Genomic DNA, 12,222 nt, shown 5'->3' with positions numbered 1-12,222 from the left:
CCCCATCTCCGATGCCAGTTTTCAATAGCTAGTCTCCCTCATGAGGTTTTAGTGATCTCAGTATTTTTATAAAAATGCAATTTTGTTGCAGACCAAATGTGAGGAGTATTGGCCCTCCAAGCAGGCTCACGACTATGGGGACGTAACTGTGGCGATGACATCAGAAATCGTTCTTCCGGAATGGACCATCAGAGATTTCACAGTGAAAAATGTAAGTAAGAAGTCGGGATCCATGGATCTCATGTAATTACCGTATGTTAATTTGCGGGTGATATGTTTTACATTGATATTAGCTAGTATGTTTTCCTATGCATTGAGAAATGTTTTGCTCCCTTCTTTACAGAACAGAGCAATCCATATGCATGTATACTCCAAGGCAACCCCTTAGCTTGACTTTCCTGGGAAATTTACTTTTTTGGGAATTTCCTAAGTCATTCCTAAATAAAATGAATCATAAGCGGGTGGCCCTGCATCAGAAACTCTTTCCTTTCTTTCCACTTCCAGCAGACTTACTCATAGATTTTACAGAACAAACCGTAGCGTTTTGGATTATTTGGTTAGAAATATGGCATCAGGAGCGGCCACATGCTGTTAGGAGTCATTGATAACAGCTACATTAATAGGATTCCAGGGCATATGCACATGGCCTCCCTTCCCCTCAAGATTTACAAAAGCAAATCCAATTAAATTGTGCAGGCATTCTAGGAAGTCAACTTTATGTGCCTTTTTTTCTTTTTTCAAGGATGCTTTGAAAATAGAGGCAGTGCCATGAAACAGCATTGGTATCTGTTGATGGGTGTGTACGTTGGTATAACTCTTTGCTGTTTATATCAGAGGTCTAAAAATGTCTGTTCTCTCTCTCTCTCTTTTTTTGATGTTTTTTTTTTTTTTGTTTGTTTTTTTATTATACTTTAAGTTCTGGGGTACATGTGCAGCTCATGCAGGATTGTTACATAGGTATACACATGCCATGGTGGTTTGCTGCATCCATCCCCCCATCATCTACATTAGGTATTTCTCCTAATGTTATCCCTCCCTAATCCCCTTAGCCCCTGCTACCCCTCCCCTACCTCTCCCACCCCCCAACAGGCCCGGTATGTGATGTTCTCCTCCCTGTGTCCATATGTTCTCATTGTTCAACATCCACTTATGAGTGAGAACATGTGGTGTTTGGTTTTTTGTTCTTGTGTCAGTTTGCTTCCAGCTTCAACCGTGTCCCTGCAAAGGACATGAACTCATCCTTTTTCATGGCTGCATAGTATTCCATGGTGTATATGTGCAGCACATTTTCTTTATCCAGTGTATCATTGATGGACGTTTGGGTTGGTTCCAAGTCTTTGCTATTGTAAACAGTGCCGCAATGAACATATGTGTGCGTGTGTCTTTATAATAGGATGATTTATAATCCTTTGGGTATATACCCAGTAATGGGATTGCTGGGTCAAATGGTATTTCTATTTCCAGATCCTTGAGGAATCACCACACTGTCTTCCATAATGGTTGAATTAATTTACACTCCCACCAACAGTGTAGAAGCATTCCTATTTCTCCACATCCTCCCCAACATCTGTTGTCTCCAGATTTTTTAATGATTGCCATTCTAACTGGCATGAGATGGTATCTCACTGTGGTTTTGATTTGCATTTCTCTAATGAAACATCGATTCTCTTTGATTTGCTGGTTTGAAGTCTGAGACTATCAAAAAGGCTTATTCAGAAAGATGAGTCTCAGCATTATTTATAATAGAGGAAAACTTTGGAAACCGTGCAGACATCCAGCTTTTGTAGAAAGGATAACTCAGCTATGACTTGTCTGCTTATAATATCATTATTCAGCTATCAGAAATAATGGGCCAGGCATGGTGGCTCATGCCTGTGAGGCTGAGGTGGGCGGACTGCTTGAGCTCAGGTTTGAGACCAGCTTGGGCAACATGGTGAAACCCTGTCTGTACAAAAACAAAACAAAACCCCAAATTAGCCAGACATGCTGGCGTACACCTGTTGTCCCAGCTACTCGGAAGCCTGAGGTAGTCGGATGGCTTGAGCCCAGGAGGTCAAGGCTGCAGTGAGCCAAGATTGCGCTGCTATGCTCCAGCCTAGGTGACAAAGCAAGACCCTGCCCCCTCCCCTCAAAAAAAGAAATAATGGATGGGTAGACTATATGATTACCATGGGGACATGGCAGGATGTAATGTAAGAGAAGCATTTTAGGAGACGAAAATTTATGCATATTATGAATTGTGCATAAAAGGAAAGCCAGGAAGTAGATTCAATGGAGTTGAATCTTGAATCTTTTGCGTGGGTAGGGGCCTTTGTGGGTTAGGGTCTAGTTTATGAGATTATCCTTGAAGATTCTGTAAGTCACGGATAAAAGTATAGTATATTAAGTTCTAATTCTTTGCTAATTGCTGTGTCTCAAAGGGTCTGGCCTCAGTATTTCAGCTCCTCCTCTGGAGATGCCATCAAAGCTGTTACCATGCGCTGATCTGGCCACCTAAATAATGCAGCTCACAGTAGTAGAAAAATGTCATGCTTATTTCTGTAGATGCTGCTCATTTACACTGACTGGCTTCTCCTTGGTTGCCTCCACTGCTTGGGGCTTACCCTTGCGGAGGGGAATTTTGAGTGGAGTTTTCCACATCATTTAAAAAAATTGCTATTAAATAATTATTATTTTTTATTAACTAAACTCCAGACTTTATTCAGATTTCATGTTTTTCCACTAAAGCCTTCTTTTGTTCCAGGATCTGATCCAGGACACCACATGGCATTTAGTTACATGTTTTTTAATTCTACAAAATGCATGAATACATTTTCTTTTCGAAAATTGAGAACATTGCAAATAGAGCTAACGGCGTCCTTTGCCCACCACCCCTAACCTGAGCCCCTTTGCCCCTCTGCGAAGATCATACTAAGTATAACCCTCCGTGCTTCTCCCTCTTGCTCTCCCCCTCGTCCCCTTTCCTGCTCCACTCCCTTTCCCCTCCCCTATCCCTCTCCCTCCCTTTTTCTTCCTCTTCCCCTACCTCCATCTCCCACAGCTGGTTTCTGTCTTTAGATCAGTACTTTTGGTTAAATCTGTGAATGTTAACTTTATCTCTGATGAGGTCTTCCAGCACCTCTCCCCTCATTCACACTTTTTTCCCTGTTGTTTTCCAAATGTTGAATACTGCAAGTTCATTGTTCTTATAATGAACATACATTTGGAAAAATGAGCATCAAAGGGTGGCTGTCATAAAGGAGACTGAAATGCCTGCAGTGCAGATGTAGGTCTCATAGGTACGGTCATTCCCGGGTATGGACATAACAAGTACAGCTGAGTCAGGGTCAGGACGCGCCCCAGCTGGGGTGGGCTTCTGGTGCTTCAAGGTATATATGCTTTGGCACGAGGTAGGGAACCAGTGTGTGTAATAATGAGCTCTGTTGACCTCCAGGTGTTGAAATGGATTTTTTTGGGGGGGAGTCCTTTCTCAGCTCCCTCCAGTGCTGAATATTTGCATGGTGCTTGTTAGTGGCCTGTCACTTTATTTGCTTCTCTAGGGGACATGGTGAATTATGAGGCCATTCTTGCCTAGAAGGCGCTGATGATCATGGTTGTATTTGAGTAAATTATTTTTGGTTTTTATGGTCAGTGACATTCTCAGGGGGGCTTGGGGCTGTGGTTCATGAAGCGCTAAGGAGGTGCAGACGTAAGAATGTGAGTTCATTATTGAGAGGCAGCTGTGGCAGGAAGGGAAGGATCTGAATGCAGAATTGGAGGATGAGGGATTTCTGTTGCATCTGAAATCAGCGTCATGGAAATGACTTCACTTCTGTGAATCTCTGCTGCCTCATCTTTAAAGGGGGATAATAAACTCTCCTTCTTGGGCATATTGTGAGGGTTTGATGAGCAAGCACTTTATCAGCTGCTGTGCAAATGTAAAGTTCCAATCTGTAGTCATTACGACTCCTGGTTGGTACTTAGGCTCTGCTTGATTTCCCCTGCCTTTTTGATATTGTTAGGCAGACTTTCTCTCTGGATCTAACACATTTTCTTGGCTTTTAGATCCAGACAAGTGAGAGCCACCCTCTGAGACAGTTCCATTTCACCTCCTGGCCAGACCACGGTGTTCCCGACACCACTGACCTGCTCATCAACTTCCGGTACCTTGTTCGTGACTACATGAAGCAGAGTCCTCCTGAATCACCAATTCTGGTGCATTGCAGGTACACAGATGGCGTGTCATGTGTGACAGATTTCAAATGTCGTATGTATTTGTGAGCACTTTCCAAAAGCAAGGCCTAAGAGGGAATGTAATAGGCATTTACGAATTCAGGAAAGGTTTGGATAAGGAACCATGGACTTAGTCCCGAAGCCCTGAGCTTCCAAAACAGGGGTTGGCAAACTGTAACCCATGGATCAAATCTGGTCAGCTGCTGTTTTTGTAAATAACATTCTATAGGAACACAGCACACCTATTTATGTATATATTGTTTATGGTTGCTTTTTTGCTACCATGGCAGAAGGAGTCCATGCGGTTTGCAAAGCTGAAGATGTTTACTAGCTGGCCCTTTACAGAAAAAGTGTGCCAACCCCTTACAATAAGAAGTTAACTTTGAAGCTAAAGGAATTAATTTAGGACAGAAGACAGGAGGGGCTGTGTGGCCCAGTGGGAAATAAATTGATGGAACGTGCCATCCTGGGTTATGGTGGCGACTTGAAATGGGACTGAGATTGAAGAAGCACAAGCAAGGGGTTGGATGTGTGGCATTTGACTCAGACGTGAGTTTGTGACTTAGGCCCCAGTCCCAAGCTGGTGCTGTCTGACTTGCTGAGGTTTCCATTGAGCAAATGTATACTGGTCCTGTGCATTGCCTTCAAAGTGTGACAGCGAAGGAAAGCAAGATTATGTACAAATGGGGAACTCTGAGCGGCTCGCTGTCGAGGTAACACACTGTAACTGGCTTATTTCCCTTTTCCCTCAGTGCTGGGGTTGGAAGGACGGGCACTTTCATTGCCATTGATCGTCTCATCTACCAGATAGAGAATGAGAACACCGTGGATGTGTACGGGATTGTGTACGATCTTCGAATGCACAGGCCTTTAATGGTGCAGACAGAGGTGAGGCCAGGATCTGTACTTGACATTCCCTCCTTCTCTTCCTTTTTGTTTTGAAGTGGAGTCTTGCTCTGTCGCCCAGGGTGGAGCACAGTGGCTCAGTCTTGGCTCACTGCAACCTCTGTCTTCTGGGTTCAAGTGATTCTCTTGCCTCAGCTTCTCGAGTAACTGGGATTACAGGCATGCCCACCACACCCAGCTAATTTTTGTATTTTTAGTAGAGACAGGGTTTCTCCATGTTGGCCAGGCTGGTCTCGAACTCCTGACCTCAGGTATCTGCCTGCCTTGGCCTCCTGAAGTTCTGGGATTACAGGTGTGAGCCACCGTGCCTGGCCCTTTCCCTCCATTTTTAAAAGGTTGCATTGTGTCATGCACTTGTGTTAAAATATGTCATCCTTCCAGATCTTTCCGGCCCTTGACTGTGAACTAACACTGGATTTCTTTGCAGACTGTAAGCTGACTTGGGATTAAATTACCCAATACAAGTGATATAGTAGTGCTGATGTCAGTAATGGAACTGCAAACTGAGATAGTGTGAGGATTCTTTACCTTACTGTCTGACTCATTAAATAATCTTAGGACATCTTTGAACTTTGGCTTCTGGTTCATAAAACTGGTATTTTTCGGCTGGGCATGGTGCCTCACACCTGTAATCCTAGTACTTTGGGAGGCTGAAGCAGGCATATCACCTGAGGTTAGGAGTTCAACACCAGCCTGGCCAACAAAAAAAAAAGTAGCCAGGCATGATGGTGGGTGCCTGTAATCCCAGCTACTCAGGAGGCTGAGATGGGAGAATCGCTTGAACCTGGGAGACAGTGGTTGCCCTGAGCCAAGATCGTGCCACTGTATTCCAGCCTGGGCGGCTCAGTAAGACTCCGTCTCAAAAACAAACAAACAAACAAACAAAACTGGTGTTTTTCACTCTTTGTTTTTAAGAAGGCCTGACTATCTTTAAAATAAGCGAATGAAACAAACTCATGAAACATTAATAATATGACATAGCGTAATGCTGCTTAACTGTTAATGCAGCAATTTATCTTCACCTAGCTGTGTAAAATTTAAAGAACATCAATTATTATAGCTACAGAAGGGTGGCTGACAAGTGGAGAAAATGAACACTTAATCTCTACCGTATAATTTCTGTACTACTGTTGGATTTGGTTTCACCCAAAATGTTACCAAGAAGCAGCATTTTTGAGGCATGTTTTCAACAGAACATACTGCGAAGTTGCCTTTCTCAAAGGGGTGAATGTCCCTTGACCAGGATGAGAGCAGAATATTAATTTTGTATCAGGCCGTTGTCCTGTACCTATTTAGAACTCTATGAATATGTGCTGTGTTTTTGAGTCTAGCAGGGAATGTTCTAGACGCCTGGGTACATTGTGTGCTCTGGGGTGAGCTTGGTGGTTGTGGTGGAAAGAATGAAGTTCACCTCCTGTGTTGGTCAGAAAAGAGATTTTTCTTTTTTCTGCTATAATTCTATAAAGTAGTATTTCTCAACCTTTTATCCTTTTTTGAGAAACCCGGAAATCTTATACCTGCTCCTAGAGTCTAATCTCTTTTCTATGTTTTGAAAACAATACTTATTCATATGAAAGCACTTAATAATTTATTTTTGTCTTACTCTTTCTTCCCCAGTCCTGTTCCCTGGAGGTAGCCAATGTTTATAGTTTAGTGTACGTCTTTATAAGGCTCTTTATGTGTATCTGTAAACACAGAAACACACACAGACACAGCCACACACAGAGCACTTTGAAAAAATTGGATCCTTTTTTTTTTTTTGAGATGGAGTCTTGCTCTATCCCCCAGGCTGGAGTGCAGTGGCGCGATCTCAGTTCACTGCAACCTCCGCCTCTTGGGTTCCAACAATTCTCCTGCCTCAGCCTCCTGAATAGCTGGGATTTCAGGCGTGTACCACCATGCCCAGCAAATTTTGGTATTTTTAGTGGAGATGGGGTTTCACCATGTTGGCCAGGCTGGTCTCAAACTCCTGACCTGAGCTGATCCATTCCCTGCGGCCTCCCAGAGTGCTGGGATTACAGGCGTGAGCTACCACACCTGGCCAGATCTTGCTTTATATATGTTGCTTCTCTGTGATTTTTTTCTCTTACAGTATCATGGATATCTTTTTCTTTTTTTGAGACAGAGTCTCGCTGTGTCGCCAGGCTGGAGTGCAGTGGCGGCATCTCGGCTCACTGAAACCTCGGCCTCCTGGGTTCAAGCGATTCTCCTGCCTCAGCCTCCCGAGTAGCTGGGACTACAGGCATGCACCACCACACTCAGCTATTTTTTGTATTCTTAGTAGAGACAGGGTTTCACCATGTTGGCCAGGCTGGTCTCCATCTCTTGACCTCATTATCTGCCCACCTTGGCCTCCCAAAGTGCTGGGATTATAGGCGTGCACCACCGTGCCCAGCCATGGATACCTTAGTGTCAGCTTATAACCCCTTTCCTCTTTCTTTCATCACTACCTGTAGATTCCTATATGCCTGACTGAAGGGTAGTCCTCTTCCAGCTCCGCCTGATCATCTCCTTTTTGCCCCTCGCTTGAGCGTTACTGTTGATGATGACTCTGCACAGCCTCACTAGCCAACACGATCTTGTTGAACATATTATTGTTCAAATGTGTGTGTGCGTTCTTTCCTCTCCATCTCCTCCTTCCTTTGCCCTTCCCCGAGACTGTGGCGTTTCTCCCTGGGGAGGGGAGTTGTGGAGTGTGCTCTTCTGGTTGAGAATCATTGACGAAAGACGTCTTGCTTCTGTGATTTCAGATCTCACCACGATGTTGTTACCACTTGAAATACGTTCACTTCCGTTTGCTGCGGGGTGGATGGGGTTTGGGAGTGGAGCTGTGGAATGACCTGTTTGGAAATAATTTTGGGTGCTAATTTCTGGGACCTGTGTTCATTTTCTGCCTCTCTCTTTCCTTTTTCTATCAGGACCAGTATGTTTTCCTCAACCAGTGTGTTTTAGATATTGTCAGATCCCAGAAAGACTCAAAAGTAGATCTCATCTACCAGAACACGACCGCAATGACAATCTATGAAAACCTTGCGCCTGTGACCACATTTGGAAAGACAAATGGTTACATTGCCTGATTCCAAAGGAAAAGCCCTTCTGGAGTGAAGCAGACGGTCGCGCCCACAGCAAAGGCCCACGCCCCGATGTCGACATGTTTTTATTTGTCTAATATCCTAATTCTTTGTTCTGTTTTGTGAGAACTAATTTTGAGGGCATGAAGCTGCATATGACAGATGACAAACTGGGGCTGTCGGGGGCTGTGGACGGGTGGGGGGCAAATCACCTGCATTCCTGATGACCAATGGGATGAGGTCACTTTTTTATTTTTTCCCCTTGAGGATTGTGGAAAAACCAGGAAAAGTGAGCTACGATTTTTTTTTTTTCCAAAACAGTTTCTTTTTTAAAAAAAGACTATTTTATATGATTCACATGCTTAAGCCAGGATTGCGTTAGGTTGAATATATTTTAAGTATCAGAGGTCTATTTTTACCTACTGTATCTTGGAATCTAGCTGATGGAAAATACCTAATTGTGGATGATGATTGCGCACGGAGGGGTCTGTGGCGCCTCTTTGGATGGGTTTTCTATTTGAACATGTGCCTTTTCTGAATTATGCTTCCACAGGCAAAACTCAGTAGAGATCTATATTTTTGTACTGAATCTCATAATTGGAATATACGGAATATTTAAACAGTAGTTTAGCATCAGAGGTTGGCCTCCTCGGTAACATTCCTGTTCTCATTTGATCAGGGGAGGCCTCTTTGCCCCGACCCCACTTCCCCTGCCCCCTGTACATTTGTGCTCCGTTTTTTTCTTCCTTTTTCTCTCCCACTTTTTCCAAAGACTCTTCTGTTGTCAACATTTCAGCTCATTGGTTGGGTGAGAATGGAGACTTGAATATCACCCTGAGAATTTCTGTGGGTGGGAGTGGGAGAAGCAGAGGAATCCTACAGTGACAAAAAGCTTTTCTTGTCCCTGTATTATCCTTTTTCTCATGTCTGTATTTGGTATGAAGGATTATTTAAAGGTGCAATATGTGACTTAGTGATTCATGATGTTCTAGGTTTTTAGTAACGTTTTACTCAGGTTGGCATTTTATGCGTCTGCGTCCGTGTGTGTGTGTGTGTGTGTGTGTGTGTGTTCAGAAGCGTGGCAATCTGTGAACACTTCGGCGTGAATTCAGTGTCAGATTAACCCCTCCTTCCCCAAAGTCCACTGGCTTTAGTCTGTCTCTGCCATGACGCATATCGGAATCTACTGTACATATATATACTAAGCTCTCAAAAAGTCATTCCTATGAATTGAGGTGTACAAAGTTTGAATTTGTATCAAAGATGTAATTATTATTTTTAAAACCTCTTTTCATTATACTGCTGCTGTAATTACTTTGATTTTTAAAATGTAGATTAATTTTTTTTTTTTTTTTGCTTCAGGTGTGTATCCACCAAGAATTTCAGAATTTATGTGGATTTATTTTATTGGTACATAATCTGTAAACTTCTCAAGGCATTAACATGAAAAGAATTTCTTCTTCTTTTTATTTTAAATTGTGGCTCAGGTTATATTTTGAAGTTTTGAGTTTATCCTCCAATAGGCAATGAAGTAGACGAGGTTTTATGAAGGAAGAACCAAGTCCCCGGAGTCCTGTGGCTGCTTCCACAGTAACACGTCCTGCTGTAGACAGGACAGGTATGTCCTGTTGAGAATGGGAGCCGGCTGGTCCAGCGTCCTGGTCCCTCCTGCCTCTGCCACGCCCCTCACCTCACTGGCACTTTGATAACTGACCGGATGCGTTAATGGGTCTTTTAGTTCTAAAGGGTGAACCACACTTTGAAAGCCCCAGGTGTGGTTCGGAGGGTAAGTGCTGGATGCCCTTTTTCCTCCGTTCCCTTTGAGGTACTGAAAGGATGAAAAGGTGGTATCATGTTTTGGGGAGAATCTTACTTCTCAAGTGGAAATTGCACTTTTTGCTGAATCCTTTGCATTTTTTTGGTAGTGAGCAGTTCATTGAGTGTCAGGTCCTCAAAGGAATGAGTTGGCCAGGCTAGGTCGGGTCCTCTTGACTTAACTTCAGAGGGGGCCTTGGCTCAGTAGGTGTGAATCAGGGAAGCTGTGCTGTCCTCGGGGTGTTGCATGAAACTGAGTGTGGGTGGATTCCTCCCATACCTTCACACTGCCTCCAACTCATATAGATCCTGGAGCACTCTGTGCTTCATTCATAGGTCCCTGTTCAGGTGGCAGTTCTGTGGGCTGTGACCCTTTCCCCTCCAATTTGTCCAAAACGACTGATGGGTGGCAAATCCCAGGTAGCTCGTAAGACCTGCTCTGCCCGTGTCACTGCCACAGAGAAGTCAGAGGAAAGGACTTCTTGTGAAAAAAAATCCTTTAAAAGATTAGAATCCTTTAAAAGATTAAAGCAATATAATTGTAAACATATTGTATAAAAATGCAAAACACAGTAACCCTCTTCCCTTCCGCCTGGTGTGGGCTTGGGAAATGGGCAAGCAGCCCCAGCAGTCTCGGGAGGAAGTCTTGGGGTGGAGTGGGCTGGGATTCCAAAGGGGCAGGTCACACGGAGGTCATGATGCTTCTCTGCATCCTGAAGAGGGCTGGGGGCAGGGCCAGCAGGGGTGGTAAGGGTATTTATAGCACAGAGCTTGAAAAGGGAAGATGAATGTGTAAATATAAAGGACACCCAGGCTGGGGGTTGGTCAGAGGCAAGAGGAGGGTGCCTCTGAGCTTCTTCAACCCCTCCCAGAAACAGTGAGCTAAAATTGGAAGGGCCCAATGGAATCATGGGGATGGCGTGAGCGCCCGTGCTCAGTCTTTGACAAATGTATACAGAGAAGCAGCTGGTATGGGTTTCACTGTCAATGGAAGGGCCAACGATGGGTGGTCAGCTGGTTTGGGGAATTTGGGCCATTGATACCGTCTCCCAAGATCAAGGACTTTTTGCTTCCAAAGTTGAATCTAGTGACGATCAGCACCAGCAGGAAATGACATTTGGTGTCTGCCCACTGCGGCCACCACGCTGTGACCTCCAGCCAGGCTTTGGCCTAATTGACTCCACTGGATTTGTGCTTTGTTAAGTCAGAGCCTCCTGGGGGTTGGGGATAGAGGGTCGGAGGTCAACTATGCAGCCAATCGCGTTTGTTTTTCATCTGGGATGAAAAAGCCTGGTTCCCTTTTGAAATGCTTGATTGTACTTATTAAGCTAAACTAGTCTTGGTGACTGATGTTGATTTGCCTCAAAAGTCGTAAGTTCTGGGTTTTCAGACTACTGTGTAGCAGTTGTGTGTTTAACATACTGTAGCTTTTCTCCCTTGGGGGCACATATGAATAGGATGTGTTGATGTGGACTCTAAACTGTAATTTTCTTGTAACTATTTTGGAATGATGCATATTTCTAATGTTTGTTATACTTGTACAGAGTATTGCTGTTGGTTGCTTTTTTTTTTTTAAAGGAAAAAATGGCCTGAAAAAAAATTTTTTAAAGACTTACAAATACCAAATATAAAAAAAAAATGTCAATGTATTATGGCTTTGCTTCTTTCTTTCTTCTTTTTTTTTCTTACAATGTACCAAGCAGTTTACTGGTCTGCATTTTACTTGGCCATCCTTAACAAAAACACATTTCTCTTTGGGATTTCCAAATTATTTTAGTTTTCTAGGACTGTCGTAACAAGTACCACCAACTGTGGTTTAAACAACAGAGATTTACTTCCTACAGTTTTGGTGGCTAAAAGTCGGAGATCCAGGGGTGGGCAGGGTTGGTTTTCTGTGAGACCTGTCTTTTTTTTTTTTTTTTTTTTTTTTTTGAGATGGAGTCTTGATGTGTTGCCCAGGGTGGAGTGCAGTGTCTCGATCTTGGCTCACTGCAACCTCTGCCTCCTGGGTTCAAGCGACTCTCCTGCCTCAGCCTCCTGGGGGCCTCTCTTCTTGGCTTCCAGATGGTTGTCTTCTCCCTGTGCCTCCTAATCTCCTCTTCTTATAAGGACACAAATCATACTGAATCAGGGCCCACCTATTGACCTAATTTTACCTTAATGACCTCTTTAAAGACACTCTCTTCAAATGCCAAACTCCGTTGTACTGGGGATTAGG

At 43.8% G+C, this 12,222-nt stretch overlaps 1 protein-coding gene across 1 annotated transcript in view; it reads left to right on the top strand.

Annotated features, from left to right (window-relative positions):
• Nucleotides 1-11,651, top strand: part of PTPRJ (protein tyrosine phosphatase receptor type J) — a 197,659-nt gene extending 186,008 nt beyond the window's left edge. Inside the window, exons 23-26 of the mRNA XM_032282482.1 lie at nucleotides 92-211; nucleotides 4,045-4,205; nucleotides 4,965-5,100; nucleotides 8,037-11,651. Of these exons, the coding sequence (XP_032138373.1) occupies nucleotides 92-211; nucleotides 4,045-4,205; nucleotides 4,965-5,100; nucleotides 8,037-8,195 (576 nt within the window). The 3' untranslated portion in view covers nucleotides 8,196-11,651. The remainder of the gene's footprint in view (nucleotides 1-91; nucleotides 212-4,044; nucleotides 4,206-4,964; nucleotides 5,101-8,036) is intronic.
• The last annotated feature ends 571 nt before the right edge of the window (nucleotides 11,652-12,222 follow it).

The sequence above is a fragment of the Sapajus apella genome, unplaced genomic scaffold, assembly GCF_009761245.1.
Source record: "Sapajus apella isolate SASKATOON/1434 unplaced genomic scaffold, GSC_monkey_1.0 scaffold14, whole genome shotgun sequence".
NCBI classification, from domain to species: domain Eukaryota; kingdom Metazoa; phylum Chordata; class Mammalia; order Primates; family Cebidae; genus Sapajus; species Sapajus apella.
Note: the sequence above shows the minus strand (reverse complement) of the source record. Positions and strands in the feature narration are given on the sequence as shown.